Consider the following 19,766-nt stretch of genomic DNA (forward strand, 5'->3'; position numbering starts at 1 on the left):
AAAATAGAACAAATTCCCATGCTCCTCTTCACTTCTTAAATTCCATCCCCTTATTATTAGGGAAAAAAAGGTAAAGAAAAGTAATAAAAAATTAATTAATATGTAAGAGACACTTTTATTTATGCTAAAATATCAGACAGGACACTTCTACCTTAAAACATCAAACAGGGGTAAAGTGTCAACAAACAAAGTTTAGGCGTAAAAGTGCAAAAAACAAAAATGTGCCTATGGTACTACAGGGCTACAAGTATGTGGTTTGGTGCCCTAACTATATATTGAAATTGCAAATCCCTAAGAGGAGAGCGAGTGAGCGAGAGAATCAGAGTTGATTATAGGGCAGGGTTTGGATTTGGGACAACGACGATGACTATGGATCAAACAGAACTCAATTGGTTTTTCAGTGCTCTGCCCCATTTTTTTGTTTTCAGAAATTGTTAGTATGCGAAAGACTCGATTTTGCTTCTGCATTATGTGTAAATAAGCATAGAAGAATTGAAAACTTCTGTGTGGGGGCACTCTCTTCTTCTGTATCATTTACTTTATGCTAGGTGGCTGCTGCTGCTGTTGTTGTTGTTAGAGCATCTCTAACCGCGTGGAATAAGCGGTGTAATGTTAGGGTTGGTTACACGGCCGCCATTACTCACATCATTCTGATGATGCGTGTAATGGGTGGGCCACCCCATTAAAAAATTTAGTCATTGGAAAAATTTTGGTCAGCAAACTAGCCGTTTTCAACGTTCATTTTTTGCAATTGTGAAGTCCATTTGCAATGTTCATTTTTTCTAGCAGCCATAACTTAATTTTCTATATAAACACACAACACACTCTTTTTTTTTTTCATATCCCACCATTCTACTCTATTATTTCTTTTACTCTCTCACTCATATTCCTCAACCTTTGTGCACAATTTTTTAAAATTTCAATATTTTGTGATTATGGATGAAAAATTTAGTAGTTTTACAAATATGTTAAATGCTCCAAATATAGAAAATTCATCATCCTCAAAAAATCAAAACCCCCAAAATTTTCCAAATTACCCATTTTCTGGTATTCCTACAAATGTGCAAAATTATGCATTTCTCCTAAATTTATCCACTTCCAGTCATCCATCAAATTTCCAAAATCTACCAGATATTTTATATCCAATTCCCATGTATCCTCCACCTACATATTTTTCAAAATTACTTTATTTATTTATGAGATATGAGTTATGCATTATTAAAATAAATATTTGATTTAATTGTGGACCCATACTATTACACCTTGTGGAGTGTAATCCATTGTGAGTGAAAGTGTAATAAAAGAGAAGAAAGTGAAATACTGACGTGTCATGTGGATTACACTCTAAAGAGTGTAAACCATTGTGGATACCCTTATGTTTTCTTGTTAGAGTAGTATGCATTGCTTGTGAACCAGTTGACCATGTCTATGAAAAAATAGAGTGTTTCTTCATTTGTCTTGGGGTTCCTTTTCAGGAGTTTTCTTTTCCTAGTTGTGTCTAATTTACAACTTTTTCTGGTCGACTGACTAAAGTACGAATAATCTGATATCCAGACATTTTGTATTTCTCACTATATCCAGTTGTGTAACATGTTGTTTGCACTATAGCCGTTGGATACTCTTGCAACTCAAAAAGTAAAAGAAAATGCTTTGTCACCATGCTCTCACCTCCTGCCCAGGTGGCACATTTGGTAACTGGCCTCTAGTGGCTCATGTATTTGACTAAAATTTTGAACCTCAAGCGATCTCTCATATTTGTATGTATCTTCTTGCTACCTCCTAGTGTTGCTATGATTGGATTGAATCTTTTGATTCTCTCTGTCTCGCACTCCTGTGTAATGTCTTTTTATTTTTTCCCTTCACTATTGCTTAGTGTTTCCTGTGTGATGTGAATTTGTATGCCTTTATATCCACATAGACGTGTTGTGCTTGATATTTAAATTTACAGAACTCCCTCTCAAGTATTATTGTGATCTTTCTTTTTCCTCTTTTCGGGGTTATGCTTTTGTTGAACTGTGCATTTTGTTGCTTGCTTCCTTACTTTTTCTTCTCAGCAGGGAGCAAAACAAGAGGCTCAAAGAGAGACAAATTGAGGAGGATGGGTAGAAACTTCATTTTAGAATCATTGCCAATTGAATGTTTTGTGCTTTTCCGTCTTAGTTGCGGTGTGGACAAATATTTTTCCCTTGCCATTGAAGAGCCCCCACCCCCACCCCCCTCTTGGAAAAGAATTGCCAGTCCCCTTAGCCCTTCTCAGTCTCCTGAGGTTTGAATCAGTATGGACAAGTTGACACTTTCCATATGGTTTAAAAATAAATGATGATCTTCTCTCTTTCTCTCTCTCTGTATATATATATATATATATATTGGTGTGTGGAAGTGTGTATTTGTTGTGTAATGGGTAGTTTTTTAAAGAATGCTATACTGTTTAACAACCAAAAAAAACTCTGATACATTTTTTAGAACTCTAATTTCCTTTCCCTCTATGCTATCCTATTGCCAGACTTTTCTGTTCTGTGATTGAATTGAGTGTTTTGATTCTCTTCATCCCCACTTCGAACCCTTACTACTCTTTTATTCTTTTGTTTTTTTTCACTCACTACAGCTCAGTTTCCCTGTGTAATCTGAATATATCTCCTTAGACTTGTTGAGCTCGGTGTTCAAAATCACAACACTTTTTCTCTCAAGTGTCATGGCCAGTTAGATCTTTCTTTTTTTCTTTTTGGGGGGTTTTGCTTTTGTTGAATCGAGTGATTTATTGCTTGCTTCCTTGCTTGTTTTTCTTTGCAAGAGGAAAAAGGAGATCTTGTTGAATTAAGATGATGAGGAAAGATAGAAACTTGATTTTAGAAGCTTTGCTAATTAAAGATTTTGTGCCATTCCATTGTGGACCTTGGTGAAGTACAACAGATGATTATGCTGTATATTCCCAGCTCAGTTTGTGTTGAAAACTTTATTAAGACAAATCGGGGATAATTTAAAACTTGCAAAAGAAATATTGTTCAATTTAGCCAATTTCTTTACATGTTAAGTTAAGGAAGCTTCTTATTTGCGTTAAGCATAGTATTTGCTTCTTTGTTTATGTTAATAAGAAAAGCAAGAAGAAGAGACGAAGAAAATCACCTTTATTTTAACCCTAGAATAATGGCTACACGAATAATTATGTTTATTTATTTGGAGTCAATTTTGCTGGTTCTTTTTTAGTTTTACTAGTTTTTTTGGCCCTCGCACTGTGCACGAAAGTGCCCAAGATCTACTTAAATCAACTTAAATCAAAAGTTAACCAAAGCATGTAATATTTAGCAAAACAACGGTTATAAACTCATCCAAATGATTATGTTCAAAGTTTATTGAGCAAATCTAACTAAAATTATGATTAGGAAGTACATGATTAGTCATCTTATCAACCACTTGGTTAAGGTTCAAACTTGAATACTAATCAATTCCTGCAGTCAAGTAATTAAGTATCAAATTAACCCTACACAAGGACATGCAACAAAGGCATTCAGATGAATCAAAGAATCATCTTAAAACTCCTAAACTAAGTATACACAATATAGCAACGAAGTCTTCCAATGAAAATTTGGGTAAAAAAGCAAATTTCAAGTGATACTTCATCATCATTCCACCAATCATGCTCCACACATCGGCAAATAATTAGCAAGTATATAATCCTAGGATAAGCACATAGAAATGCTGCCTATCAGTGCCAATAATGGTTGGTGGACATTGGTGGTGCAGCAATGCAGAATTGCTTGGCTTGACTGTTTTGTAGCGGTTCAAACTTCTGTGTGGTACTTGGCATTCATAGAATTTCCAGAAAAGTACTATACTCCATTTGAGGTGATCAATGTACATGTGAAATAGTCAGGAGTAAAATGACCAGGAAGGTAGTAAGTAGGCTTCTAGCTAGGGAAGCAGAAATGTAGAACAATTTGGAATACTGGTCATAGCCTGTAGATAATAACGTTGATGATGAACAAAGCACCAGATGCTTGATTTGTTGTCTATATATGTTAAGTGATTGCTCTTATTGGTGTTCTTTCAGCTTTCTTCATTTTTGGTTAGGTAAGATACTACATCTTTCAGTGTATTGGCAGAGTCACCATTTCTCCTTTTTCAGTTGACAACTATACTCCATGAGCAGACTTCATAAGACCTCGACGATCCCTGTCCAATGCATCTTGAAGCAGAATCAATTTATTAGTGCACTAAAATAAATAAATAAAAATGTCAAACTTGCAGCTCTAAAAAATTGTCTAGTAATTTGAGTAGCTACCACTTAGTAAATGCATATTAGCTACTAAGTATACCATTAAGTAAATTTAGAGGAAAAGAGAAAATGCATATACTCTGGAGTATCTTGGTCCACAATTCCAATATCCTGAATTTGCTTTGCTTGAAGTACCTCAGAAACAACACTCTTGTCTTCCAAGTTAGCATGTTTTGAATCAAAATAAGAACAAAGCTTAAACTAAACTCCTACCAGAATGATGTTAGATTATTCACGTAGTCAATTTTTTGCCTCTCTCGAATTAACGGGATCACCAAGCTTTCCTGTGGATTGGATAAGTTGCGTACAATGGATTCTCTTCCATAGTCTTTGGCACATATAATTTCCCGGGAAATCAAGGAAAGTGCAGTCCAGAAAGTTTAATCTCTCAAATGCAGTCATGCTTGAGATCCCGAAAGAGGTTTTGCAAGTGCCTAGTACAGTAGGCAAAACCAGCCTCCTGACTTCTTGTTCGATGAGTTTATGGCAACCATGACGACAAACAGAAATTACAAACAATAGAAAAGCAATCTAAGATACAAATGATGCCAGCAGTTAGCAAATTCCACAACAGCAACCAATTACATTGATGTTAAACTCTCTAGATGATCAGATGCAGGTACCTTTTCAAACTCATTCATCATACTACGTCACATTCCAAATTAGCGATCTTGAGGTTCTCCAGATGATCAAAAACAACTATTATGTAACTTGACGTTCTCATATCTTGAATAAAGCAAACATGCTCTCATAATAGGATAGTTCGGCCTTCCTTTTTTCCCCTTTTTCTTCTGTAATGATTGAAAAATGGAAGCATATCTTGAATAACTTGAGGTTCTCATATCTTGAATAAAGCAAGCATACTCTGTTTGCTGTCTTTAGTCTTTTTCTCCCTTTCAATTAACTAGTTTCACCCCTATTAATAAAAAAATTTCACATAGTTTGTAGCAGCTGATTTCTGCTTTGTTTGCTTTATTTACTCTATTCCCTTGTTGGCAGAAAAGGTTGCATGTATTTTGTATCTTCAAAGCTAAATGGAAAACTTCTTGTATGAATGGATTAGTATCCTGGCCAATGTACTTGTAATTGTCCTTAGATTTCATGATGGATGTTTATTGATTAGAGGTTTTCTTAATGTTCTTTAGCTTTTGTTACAAGCTCTATTCTGGATCATGTCATAGACTCATCTAATCTAATAGACTTTATGTTTGAATAAATGTCTAGAAAGCCGCCTATATTTTTCTTGTTACTTGCTTTTGGATGGATAAATTAGTTGTAAAGCCCGTGGAATACAAGCATCTCGTCACATGTTTCTTTTTGCTCCAGGATTGTGGAAAGTAGTTTTTATGCTACAACTGAAGTAGACTTCAAGCAAAAGAAGCAATCGGGTGCTTAACTATACCAGCTACATTTACTACTACCTTCGCACCAAATTCAAGAGCTACATTTACTACTACCTTCGCACCAGCTATGAACAAAAGCTTATCCTCCAATTCAGGCAAACAAATCCAGCTGCTTTTCTAAAGTAAGGTCAAGAAATTTAACACCAATAGTTTATAATCAACCATGCACATAGAATCTAGTTACAAACCAACAAATTTAATAGCCAGAGGGAATTGACAAGCAGCAAGAAAACAGCAGTACAACAGACAAAATACAATCCAAGCAAAAGTAGAGCAAGGAGTTCACCTTGCAAAAACCTGCAAAAGCACCAAAACTAAGCTTTTATCAATATTTCTTACAATCATAACTGAGCAAAAATGAGTAACCTCAATTATTTATGTTAAATACAGCCCTTAATTATAAAGGGAGTAACATGAAGAGCAGAACAAGCAAATTGTGTCTCGTGACAAGAAAATAACATTGTAGCAAAGAAAATATGATCAAGGCGGAAATGGAGTGAAGGGCTCACCCTGCAAAACCACCAAAAGGTAGAAATAAAGCGAAGAGTTCACCTTGCAAAATTAGGGAACTGCAGCTTTCAATTGAAAAAGGAAGTTGCTTTTGAGATGGCTTGCATAGAAGATTAGTGAGACAAAAGAGTGAAGAATTCACATTGCAAAGCCGCTAAACCCTAGCCTTCAATTGAAGAAAGAAACAAATCCAATATGCTGCTTTTGAGATGGCTTGCTAACAAGATTACCTAGGCAAGAGAGCTTTGTGCGGCTCCCGCAAACCGATTTGCACACATCCCACTACCCACTCACCAGTAGAGTTGAAGCAACGACAATTACAAACAAGATGGACTGTCTTAGTTGGAGAAACCAAACACGCACCTGAAGCACAAATACAAAAGCTACCAAAGTTACCCATAATTACCGGATAACCGGTCCATGGCACTGTAGCAACTCCAACTCACACTTTTAGTTTAGTAATGATATGTTTTGTATAACACTGACATTTTTTCATTCTAGCAGCTTTGTATCAAGAGGCTAACTAAATTGATTCCAATTTCTAGTACAAACAGGAAGAAAATGCACATCATCATCTTTCATTTATTGCATGACGAACTGCAAACGCTTTATTCCTTTCTAATGCTAGCACTAATAATTTTATAGAACCACTGAAAGGCTTAATCAGGTTTTGGAAATTGCTGAACAACTGAAAGAGGTTGTCATGCTCACTTTGTGTCTATGAATTGTCCATTTAAGAGCCCTGTGCTATAAGTTGAACCTCATTTTTTTAGTTCTAATAACTGCCTTTTGAACTATATCTCAACTTTCTGAATTTATCATTTTGATTTTTATCGGTTGATCGCTTTTGTTGGTAAATGCATTGACAGAGGTGGATCTTAATGAAAATTTTTTCAAGGCACTTCTTTGCGTTCAAGAAATCCATGCTAAAAGAACGTTAATACCGATATATCCAAGGTGATGAATACCTATGTCCAATAGTTTGTATATGCACTGCCATCCAAGTGGACATAGTTTTTTCTGAGTGAGTTGGCCATTTGATTCGACATTATTTCCAAGCAAAGTATATGTATCCTAAGAGTACTTTGGCTTCTACAAATCTGGTAATGGGGTCAATATGTGCATGGGCCTAGCTGATTGTGAATATAATGCTGCTTTCTTATAATCATCGAGTACAATTAGTTTTTTGGCTTGGGAAAACGTTGGTTTACAAGTCTCTGTGATTGAAACCTGAAACCTGATATAAGCCACTATAACATTAGTGTTGTTCCCTTGCATGGTTTGCTTCTTTATTTCTTGTTTCTTTTAGAGTTACCAGTGTCATAGAATGCAATATCTGTAAATGATAAAAAGATAAATATTGGTTTCTGTTAGATTTTTCTTCTTTGTTTATTTATTTATTTATTTTTGTATCTATTCCTAACTATTGTATAAGAAGCACTTTTAAGTAAAGTGTAAAAACAATATTTTCCAACTTTTTTTGGGACATGCAGATAATCTCTGATGCATTTTTTCAAAAAAAAAAAAAAAACCCTACATCATCATATTTAACAGTAAACAATTTTTTTTTTTTTGGACAAGCACAAAACTGGTTATCCAACAACAGACATGTAACTTTACCCAAAGGCGAAACACCAAAAAAAAGGAAAAGCAAAATCGCTACTAAACCCTAGTTAAAGTTATAGGGCAAAAGAAATGACTAAATCCAAACTTCTATGCGTTCTGGATAGATTGAAAAAGGCATCACTCTCCTTTTCCGACCTGTGCTTTCCATTCAGACAATCCAAAAAGTTCCCAGAAAATCCAAATGTGGACCGGCAAAGCAAAAACTAGGTAAATTGACGATCGTAGCGGAACCTTCTCTAAGTCGGTGTAATTTTTGTTCCCTTTTATTTCATTTTTGTTTATGATCTTGTCTACTGCAAATTTAAGGAGGTAAAAAGGCAATTTTCTATCGATCATGTCAAATTTCAATCTGTCCCTACCTCATTCCCAAACGAATGCCCACGCCAACCTAATTTCACCCCTATCTCCGCCACTAATTCAACCCCAACCCCAACCTTACCATGATTTAGGCTTTTCAAATTGACAAACCCCAACCAATCAACAGTACCTATTACATAATTCGCCCCAACTAATCTTAACAAACATACAAACATATGAAAAAAATACACATGCATTAACAAATATATTGTTTCTTTTTTATTATACACTCTGATATGTTGTATAATAGATCTTATTTATTATTGTCAAATGTATAGCATCTCATGCATAAGTTGCAAAATGGATAATGATATTTGGATGTTTTGTGTTTTATGGAGTGAAACACATAGTTTCTACCAATAAAGTGTGACAACAATATCTACTAATTTAGACAATAAATAACAAATACTTATTTATACACATGTAAGGTGGTTGATATTAAATTGAAATGTGCTAAAAAAATACAATTATATGTACGTTTCTAATATTTATTGTATTAACTTTTATCATGTATTATAAAATATAGAACATAATGTAGTTGTATCAATTGAAGACTATAAGTCACAAATGCAGAACAGATTCCTATTTAACTCTAAAAATAGAAAATAAGGGACCACTTCCTATTATAGCTTAAAAACTTTATTTATTCAATTGGCCTTAATTTAATAATATACAATTTATTTTAATTTTTTGACAGTTTGTAATGATGATTTCTAAACCACTATAAATAATATGGTCTTTGACAAGTAAGTTATGATATTTGTTTGGCATTTATTTATAGATCTATTAAAAATTGATTAAAAAGGAAAATGATGACAGATCCATGAAAAAGAATAAAAATTCTACTCTTTGTCCTTTGTTCTTGTAAATGGAGAATATAACCAGTTATATATGCTCTAAATAGCTTGGTAAAAAGAACCAAAAGAACCAAAAGAACTTTAGACAATGAAGAGTACAATTATGAATTAAATTATGAATTAATTATTTCTTTCTTTCTTACACTAATTGACTTCCTATCTATGTTTAGGAGGAGAAATACCCATGTCTTCCTAGTTTCTGTAAATATTTAAAGTCAAACACATTCTAAAAGGCATCTTTATTCATATCACTAGGGGTTAAGTAGAGGTATTTCCTTAAACATTTTACATCTTATATAAATCTACAAGGTGGAAAGTTTATAGGGATATTATTGAACAATAGGAGGATTATGCGGTATTTTAAGGAAATTGCTATTTACGTTAAAATCATTGAATAACAAATATTTCGTCCATAATCATAAATAGAAAATATCTGACTTTAACACACATACTAGCAGTAATTCAAGATGATTGCAACTGATTGAAGAGCATATGAAATGCATTCTAACATTCCTCACTTTCTTGATGGAGTAACTTGTCAACTACGTAGCTCATCATTGGTCCTGCATCTAGGTCTTCCCCTATGAGTTGGAGAGTAACTCGAACTAGAAATTCAATATTTGTTCATGGCAAGGTTTGCAATTTTTGCAATCACTGTTGGTGATGTTCTTCCATTAGTTTCAAGCATCTTATCTTTCACCCATGTAACGTGATCGACACTGGAGTAATTAGTGCTATTCTATTATGAGCTAAAGACCCATTATTAACGTGATTGCGTGGGTAATTAGTCCTATTTTATTAAAAGATTGTGGCTAACAAACATTTTTCCATATATTTTATTAATTTTTTCAAAAAATTAGTTGTTAGCGCGTGACGGTGCGTGACCAGACTTGAATAGCAATTAACAAAGATCAGTCAATGGGATTAATTGTGCTTAAAAGTTGAAATACCTGGGACCACATTTATTTTCATCTAAACTTCATGAACTAAAACTGCTCACGCCCTAAACATTTGAGATCAAAGCCATAATTCTTTCTATTATTCAACAATAAGAGGATTGCTTTGTAATTTAAAGTAAATTACTATTTGCCTTAAATTCAGAAAGACAAATATTTCTTACTTTTAATATTTTGTTCACAACAGTAAGGTGGAAACATATAAATTATATGAACATAAAATATCTAATTTTAACACACATATTAGTCAGCAATTTAAGATGATCACAACTCATTGAAAAGTATGTGAAATGTGTCCTAACATTCATCACTTTCTTGATGGAGCAACGTGTCCACCACTTGGCTCATTGTTGGTCTTGCATCTTTGTCTTCCTCTACGCATTGGAGAGCAACTTGAACAAGAATTTCCACCCTTGCCACATCAAATTCAGCACTTACGGCAGGGTCTACAATTTTTGCAATTGCTGTTTGTGATGCTCTTCCATTAGCTTCGTGCATTTTCTCCTTCACCCACGTAACTAGTCTCCTTGGCTCCATTGCACTGGTGCTTTCCTCCATAGAACGGCCTTCAACTGGGCTTCTTCCGGTTAATAATTCCAGCACAACAATTCCATAGCTATAAACATCAACTTTGGAGGTTTTGGGAAGATTGAAAACCCATTCAGGGGCCATGTAGCCTCTAGTTCCCCTTATCCTGGAAAACGTTGATTTATTTGTCCCACCTCTATTCAATAGTTTGGACAGGCCAAAATCCGCCACCTTCGGCTGGTAATTCGAATCTAGGAGTATGTTCTGAGGCTTTACATCACAGTGCAAAACCCACTCTAAGCACTCTTCATGCAAGTAAGAAAGTCCTTTGGCTATACCAAGAGCAATATCATACCTCTTTTTCCAATCAAGTCTGCCAGAATGCAAATTTTTTGCTAGAGAACCATGCACCATGTACTCATAAACCAATAGCCTGTGCTTACCTTCAACACAATATCCCCATATCTCAATCAAATTCATATGGTTCAACTTGCCAATAGTACTCAACTCTGCAAGAAATTCAGCTTCTCCCTGGTTGGCTTCATTGAGACACTTTATGGCAGCAACTCGATTATCTGTCAACACGCCTTTATACACAATGCCTCCCCCTCCTCGTCCTATTTCTACGCTGAAGTTTCTTGATGCCTTTTTCAACTCAGCAAAAGTGAATTTCCTGAATCCTGTTGCAACCTGAGTGTAACCCTGTATTCTTGCACTAGATCCTCGTCGGGTTTTGAACAAGTAAGTGAAGAAACATATGATCTCAAAAGCCCCAACTGCCAAAGTGCACCATAAGAATGACTTCACCCACCCATATTGACCTTTTTTCTGATATGCTCGATTGAGTGAAACAACATCGGCTGTGCACTTTAAGTTGGTTTGTTGAAGAGGATTTTGATCAAATGAGGTTAAAATGGATGGGGGCAATCTTAGATAAAATGGAGAATCAAAACCAATTGAACGATACCCATTGAACAAATTGGCCTTAGGAAAACAATTATAGTAGCCATTATCTTTATCAAATTTGAATTGAAAGCCTTTGCAACTGCAATAGTTGAGGCATAAATTTTGACAATTATCAAGTGTGGAGTTACTAAAGAAACCAATATCATAGTCATAAAATTCAACATTTTGGAGAAGAAGAAAACCTGATGCATTACTGTCATTGCATGGCAGTTGGAAATCTGGTTCGCATCCATAAGCCCAATCTTTCTGGCTTTTGATCTTGTATCCAGGTACACAAGTGCATTTTCTTCCGGTCTCATGGGCGTAAGTGCACAAACTATTTTCTCCACATATCCCATGAACTTTGCATGGTTGCAGTGAGGATTGCCACGTAACTTTCCAATTCCGACTTGCCATATCAAGACTGTAGACCCGGAGATTGCCATCGAAATCTATGGTCAATCTTCTCTGTATGCCTGGACCATAATCAACAGTAATAAAGTCAAACTGATCTGATGACTGGAATCTCCCCCATGAATCAAGAGCGGCAACCTTACTGTTGTTATAAGTGGACCTCCCGTTGTCCCAACTCCGTTTCCATGGGTCAGGCCATGAAATACTTGCTCTTTGAGGACCATCGTACAATAGACTAAGGACGTAGTGTGTTTGGATTGTAAGTTATTTGAGATATTTTTACTGTAGCACTTTTTGTGATGTGATGTATGTGAGATAAAAAGGTAATTGGGAAGATAAAAAGGTGTATTGAAAATTGTAATGGTGATGTAAGCAAATATATTTGGGCAAATAACTTACAATCCAAACACACGTATATCATCATCAAAGTATAACTTGTAGAATCCAGAAGAATAATTTGTCAGGCTTCTGGAAGAAATGAGAACAGAGTTTTGGGTGAGCGACTGCCCTGGAAGAAGCGTGTTTGTTGGGCAGTCAAAGCTTTGCCAAAGATTTCCGCCATCTATATTGCTCAGCACAAGGTTGCCATTGTCATGGAGTTGCAACTGAAGAAAAGAGTTCGATTGCGTGCTACTCGTCCAAACAGTAAACTGTCCTGCATCTGCCAGCACAAGATTGCCAGATTTGAGCAGGAAAAGCCTGGAATGTTTTCCATTAACCGGTCGGTCCCTATTGGCCATCCAGACAATGATGTAATTTCTATGATCATATAGCTCAGTAAACCATATGCTAAAGCAATACGCATTCTCGCCAACTCTGAAAAATCCCGCGGTGAAATTTCCATGCGGCTTTGAAATCAGAACATCTTGAGAAGAAAGTGATGATCCTGTACTCAAACTATTAGTTCTTTTCGAGGATGATAAAAATGGTAATGACAGAGCTAAAACAGAAATTAAGATAGCATTAAAGAATAGACCCATTGGAGAAGTGTAATTTTGCAAGTATATGCATGCAAACATCTTGCGGACAAACATGGCAAAAAGTAGACGAATATATAGACAGTATGAGTGGTCTCTCGTAAGTCGTAAGTCATGGCTTCTTGACTTCTTGTGGTTGTGGAATTACGTGTTGCAGTTGTGCAGATTGGAAGTCAAGCCACTTTGCATTGATTTTCTTCAGGAGTTTGGCAGGGCTTTGATTAGACTGGTGTAGCTGGGAATCATCGTACAAATGTACAATAGAATAGGAGGGTAAGTCATCCTTTCTAGTCAACGAGAAAGGTTAAAGTTGCATCATTTGCGTATTTACTCCGTCGAACGAAGTTTAAACCCTTTTGATACGGAAATAGGGTTGTTGTCGAGTCGAGGCAAAATAACTAAGATCGAGCTCGTTAAGCTTTTAACTCGACATCAATTTATGGAACTGGAGTTCGAACTCGAATTCGAGTTTAATTAAATGTAATTAATTCAAATCAAGGTCAATCGAGCTTATTCGAGCTCAATCAAGTCTAATCAACCTCAAGTAATAAAAATTAATATTTTATATATAATTTTAAATAAAGGATATTATTGACATTTCACAATAATAAAAATTAAAATATATATTATAAAAAACTCGATAGAGCTCGTCGAACTCTCGAATATTATATTTCCAAAATCGAGCTCGACTCAATAACTCTAACGAGCAGTTCGAGCTCGAGATCGAGCTTGGCCAACCGACTTTGAGCTCGAGCTACTGACCAAGTAGCTCGCAAACTCGAGCCGAGCTACTTGGTTCAGCTCCAGTTAGGGCTGCAAACGAATCGAGCCGCTCGAGTCAAACTCGACTCAAGCTCGAACTTGAGATCAAAATATTAAGCTCCGGCTCGCGAGTTCGAGTATATATATATATATATATATATATTGTTTTTTTTTATTTTAAGTATATATATATATTTTTTATTTTAAGTATATATATTTTTTATATTTTTTAAATTTTAATAGTAAAATTACAGATATATCCTTAAAATTTTATTATTTATTAAGAAAAAATATATTATTTTATTTTATTTAAAAAAATAAAATAATTATTTTTTATTTTTTCGAGCTCGAGCTTGAAATTGTCAGCTCGTCGAGCTCGAGCTCAAGTTCGAATTCAATGAAATTATGTCGAGACTCGATTCGATTAGGCCAAAACTCGATTCGATTCGACTCGTTTACAGCCCTAGCTCCGGCCCTATACGGAAGCTTATATACTTCACATATGTAATATACAGAACACTCGCTTTCTTATTTTTGTCAATTCGTGATTTGGACTTGAAACATATTCATATCCTAGTCACCAGCTTGTCCCCCTCGGTAAGTTCCTTTCATTTAATTGGGTGGTTCATCTCAACTTCCATGGAAGCCTCTTTGAGCTTTCTCCATCAGAACAAAGAATCTAATTGGGTGGAGGCTGAAGAGGATTTAATTGTTCAAAAGTCCAACATTTTGTCTTCAAACGTTTTACCGAAATGCAGTTAATTAATGTGATAAATTTGCTTGAGGTTGTCGAAGATAACAGAAATGAAGCAGAGATTGAATGGTCGTGATTCATGAAAGAGCAAGCCATTGCGGCTGATCCACCCACTTTGTAAGACCAGCAATTTTGGCAGATCTATAATTGAATCATATATAGGTTCTTCTAATTGGTACCTAATTGATATGCGTTATGCTTAAATCACACATAATTTGCCATGTGAATGCAGACATTAAGAATTATTATTCTATCTTGTATTTATAAACTTTTGGTATTTAATTTTTCATTTCTATATATTAATGCTTGAACTCCTCTTTTAGCTAGTGCCAAATATGGATTGATCTTGTACAAGCACAGTTACAATATAGACATATGCAAAAAAAAAAAAAAAAAAAACTATTGAAAACATATTAATACTAAGTGCAACATTCTTTACCATTTTTCACCCAAAAAAAATGTTAAATAAATAAATAAGTAATCAACAAGATATTCCTGTTATAAATTTTGATTTATGCATCTATATCTTTTTTCCAATGATAAAAACATGTCGTGTTAAACAAATTGACTAGTGCATCTAATTCTTGTGTTTGTGGCATACATAAGTTCTCCATTCACTGCACAGAGTTTTTTGTCATCAATCACTGGACCGCTGCATCAGATTTCCCAGTCCCTAAGGGGAATGCTATATTAAATGAAGCGAATGAAACAGCTACGAGTACTTAAAAGTAGAGACAATTTCCTCAAAAGGCTAGTATAGGTCCGAAAATGTTTGGTTATCCAAAGTTTTTGGAGTTTTTTGAGACTAAAAAGCATTGAAGGATTTTTTTTTATTTTTGGACTGTTTTGCTTTAATTTTGTCATATTGTTGTTGCTTTTTATTGATTTCAACTCAAAGTTATATTGTAAAAATCATAAGGAGTGTATTGGTATAAAATTTATGATTTTTGGTGAAGGTTATAGTGATTTCAAAAAATAAAAATTGGGCTATTTTTTTTTGCATTTCAACCACTTTTGATTCATTTTTTGTAAAAACTAAGTTCAAAAACGGATTCTACATGAAAAATCGAGTGGGGTGTATTTTGATGAAATTTTGTGACCGAAAATTTTGCATGGCTGAGGCTTCAGCCCTACCGGAGTGGAAGAAGAAGAAAAAAGAAGAAGAAGAAGAGAAGGAAAAAGAAAAGAAAGGAAAAAAAAGAAAAGGAAGAAAAAAAGAAAGAAGAAGACTTGGGCTGTTTCATTTTTTTTTGTTGGGCTTGTTTCTTAATTTTCGATTGGGCTAGAAATTATTTTTGGGGCTTTTGGTCCGGGCTCTTGAGGTAATTCTCCACTTGGACTTGTTTTTATTTTCATGAAGATAGCCCACATTTTTCTTTCGGGCCGGATGACTTCGGCCCAGCAAATAAAAATAAATGGCCCAATTTCTTACAAAAATCAAAAAATTGAATTTTTCACTTTAGCTCCTGATATTTGGAGTAGTTTTACTGTTGCCCAAAAAATTTTAAATTTCCTTCACATAGGCCCTTCATTTAATTGTATTTTTGTCCCTGAACTTTATCTTAATTAAAATTTTGACCCTTAAACTTTTGAAAAATTATATTTTTAACCCCAAAATTTTTTTGTTTGTATAATTTAGTCCCTAGTGAATTTTGACTCTCTCTATTATATCTTTTCATCAATAGCTAATTACGTTACTTTTGAATGTATTCAGATTGTAATTTTTAGAAGTTTTTAAATTTCTTTATGTTTGATGTATTAATGTGAATTTAGTACTTTTAGTATTATTATTATTTTCAATTAAATTGGTGCCATAATTCTTTTGTTCATTTTCAATATAAAATAGGGCCATTTAGTTACCACTTCAAAAGGGAGGTACCCCTATTATTATTTTAATGTCAATTACGTACTCTTATGTACTCCTATGTGTTCTTATGTGTTTATATATTTTTATATGCTTTGTTATTTATTTGATTCAAACGTTCATTCAAATTTTCTTATATTTGTTTAGTTAATTTTTATAATTATTTGGGAGGTATTTAAATATCTCAAGATATTATAGATAGGTAATATTTTTGAAAAATTATAACTTGATAGATAAATGTAATACGTAAGATAGATAGATTTATTTTATTATATTTTTCCATTTTAGATTGTAATTAGGTCCCCTATTGTAATAGATAGGATAGATAGGTTTATTTTATTATATTTCTCCATTTTAGATTGTAGTTAGACTCTCCGCTATAATAGGTAGGTTTTGTGTGTTTGCATGGCTTAAGTGTTATGTGCTTTATCCGCTTTTTTTTAGGATTTTTGCATCTAAATATTATGTTTATGTGTTACGTGCTACATGCTCTTATGTGTTTATTTGTTTTAATTTATGCCTTATTCGTTTTACTATGTATTATTAATACATGACGTCACCACACTAGTTTAATGCTAGTTGTGATTTTTCCCTTCGCTTACTTGCTAGTCCAACGTTAGTAAGGAATTTTAGAAATGGGTTAGTCCAACGCTAGACCCTTAGATCGTTCATGCGTTAGATTCATCTTGTGTGTGACATTCATTACGTTTTCACGTATAATTTTTATTTTAGAATCTTTTCTCATTTGCATGATATTTTCTATTATATTATCCTCTACCCTCTATATGTATTAATCATACCATTTAAGATTATATCTCATTTAAGAAATCGCAAAATAAGTTAGTTCATTTGCTTGTTTAGATTAGGAGAATTACTCTTTAAATATGGGAAATGAGTGATTATAACCTTTTAGTTTAAATACCCGGTTAATCTTTGTATAAGAAAATTATGTCACGAGTTTTTGTCTCCCATACCCATTATATTGTATCCATTCTTCCTTGATCACTTATATCTATATATAATTTAATTTTCTTTTCTTTTGAATTTCATTTTTGCATACTCATGACCCTTTCAAGGGATTATTTTGGCTTTCGCAATTAATACAATTGATATCAATTAAATCTTGAATGGATATTTTGTTCCTTTCGACATTTTCTTTGAATTTAGCTTTGCATCAATATAAGAAATATCCAAATGTAATAAATTTAAGGGTTAGATTAGAGAAATTTTAATTAAACCACACAACTAGTTTAGAATAGATTGAAAGAGTGCCTTAGATTTAAGTCGATTGAACATTTGCCTTCCCTTTTTTCAATCGTGATTCCCAAACTCATTCTTTCTTGTTGAAAAGGGTTTTATTTTATTTTATTTACTTTTTATTTTAATTTTGTTAGAAAAAACATTTTTTTGGGGTGACTTGGTACACCCAAACTCAATACCAAGTGGCAACTCTTATATTTCTTAAAAATCCTTTTAGACTAAATTTTAGGTCCAAACTGTCGTATTTTGTAAAGTTTCACTCTTGGTCCTTTTTCACTTATTTTTAAATAAAAATCACATCTTTTGTAAATACTTATTTTCATCGCGAAAAATGGGGGGCGACAATCTCCACATTTTTCTTTGCAGTGCAAAAGAAATTGGAACGGCAGCTTGATAAGGTGGAGGACCCTGCCGCTGTTAGAGCTGTTAAACTAGCCGAGTCGAGCTCGAGCATAAGACAATCGAGCTCGACTCGAACCCCTAATCGAGCTAGCTCGAACTCGCTCGATTACTAATTCGAGCTTCACAAGGCACTCGAGCTCGACTCGATATACTGGTAGAGAGCTCGAGTTTGAGATCGAGCCGGTCCTGTCGAGCTCGAAGCTCGAGCTCGAACTCGAGACAAACTCGAGCCGAGCTTTTCGAGCTCGAAACTCGAGCTCGAGCTCGTTTACGGCTAAGAGCATATCAGTTCCTGGCAAACTCATATTTAGCCGGACAAAAGAAGAGCACATTCCCTAATATATCATCTTCAATTCCACAAGCTCGAATTGAAGCCAAATATTGCAAGCCAGGTCGAATATAAAAACTCAGATTACAATATCCAAACCAAATTAGATTACAACATGTCCAAAACATATCAAATAACATATCCAAACCAAATATCAGATTACAACATGAAAAGTTTACATAAACAGCCACCAAACATATCAGATAACATGTCCAAACCAAATATCAGATTACAACATGAAAGTTTACATAAACAGCCCCCAAACATATCAGATAACATGTCCCAACCAAATATCAGATTACAACATCAAAAGTTTACATAAACAGCCACCAAACATATCATAAGCCACCAAGCAACATCAACAGCCACCAAATCAGCTCGTGAATGATTCAGGAAGTTCAACTTCCTCAAATGTGATTGATTCGGCCGCATCAAGTGATTCCTACAAAACAAAAGTAAGAAAGTTATAAAATTCTTCAAAATCAGATATAAGGAAACAAAAGTAAGGTACAAAAGTAATAAAACAGATTCCAAGAAATAATGCCCACTTCAAGCCAATTTTAACATTTCTTTAACTTGTTCCTATCTCAATTCTCAACCTTACATTCAGATTAATGAAATAACAGAGAAAAAGATCTTAAAAACTCTTAAAATGGCAATCCAAACAAGGGACAGTGATGAATTCCAGGAAATATTGAATCCATAGTTCCAATTAGTTTGTGCATGAGGACAGTGATGAAAGAAAGGACAGTATAGTGGCTTTTCCAATAAATTAAATACGAATAGTGTCATCTGAAGATGGTACACAATTCACGTGCACTCCAGTGGTCTGACTATAGTCTATAGCCAACCATCTCGAATGAAACTCAACCAGATCATCAGAAATAGAAAAGCAAAGCAGTTTTTTACTAAACTAAGGAAACAGGAAAAACAAAAGCTGAGCATGGGCAATGAAAGATAATCTGCCTGATTTATTTTCAGAGAGACAAATATTTTCCATAATTCATTTTTCAAATTGAAATGGGAAGTCAGTCTACTTCTTTTGATTGGAAAGCATAGTGAGTAAATAATTATTTGTCTCCTGGTTTAGTAGTACTATTCTCTATATATGTAAGTTTGTATATATATATATATATATTTTTTGCTAAGTAAAAGCTTTCTCATAAATCAATTACTCTAAATTGGAAATTATGGCTCACTATATTATGTCAGCAGGCAATTAAATGCCATTTTTAGTCCTTAAACAATTAATCTATGTATTTTTTTTGCTTTTTTGTCAAGAGATTACATCCAAAACTCTTAATTTAGAAAATCCATGTTCCAATGTTTGTCTACTTTTTCCAACTTGACCCAATCTCCGCACCAAAAAAAAAAATTGCACCTTATTAGGCTCTATATCCAAATTTCAAAGTCCACTTGTCAAATGATCTTTTGAATATTACATTGCAGCAATTAGATACATTTCAAACTACAGAAACCTGTTTGTATTGAAACAACTAGTTACCACTAATTACTTGGACAAAAAAGTTTTACACAATCTTGGTGTGCCT

The 19,766-nt window shown here is 34.2% G+C and overlaps 1 protein-coding gene across 1 annotated transcript; it reads right to left on the reverse strand.

Annotated features, from left to right (window-relative positions):
* Positions 1 to 10,238: 10,238 nt before the first annotated feature.
* LOC113768874 (putative receptor protein kinase ZmPK1) lies at positions 10,239 to 12,849 on the reverse strand. The gene is made up of 2 exons (XM_027313382.1): positions 12,288 to 12,849; positions 10,239 to 12,117 (listed from the first exon to the last, which is right to left on the reverse strand). Exons 1-2 carry the CDS (start codon positions 12,847 to 12,849, stop codon positions 10,280 to 10,282), a joined length of 2,400 nt encoding a protein of 799 aa, XP_027169183.1. The 3' UTR covers positions 10,239 to 10,279.
* Positions 12,850 to 19,766: the final 6,917 nt, after the last annotated feature.

Source organism: Coffea eugenioides, chromosome 4 (genome assembly GCF_003713205.1).
Source record: "Coffea eugenioides isolate CCC68of chromosome 4, Ceug_1.0, whole genome shotgun sequence".
Taxonomy (NCBI): Eukaryota; Viridiplantae; Streptophyta; class Magnoliopsida; order Gentianales; family Rubiaceae; genus Coffea; species Coffea eugenioides.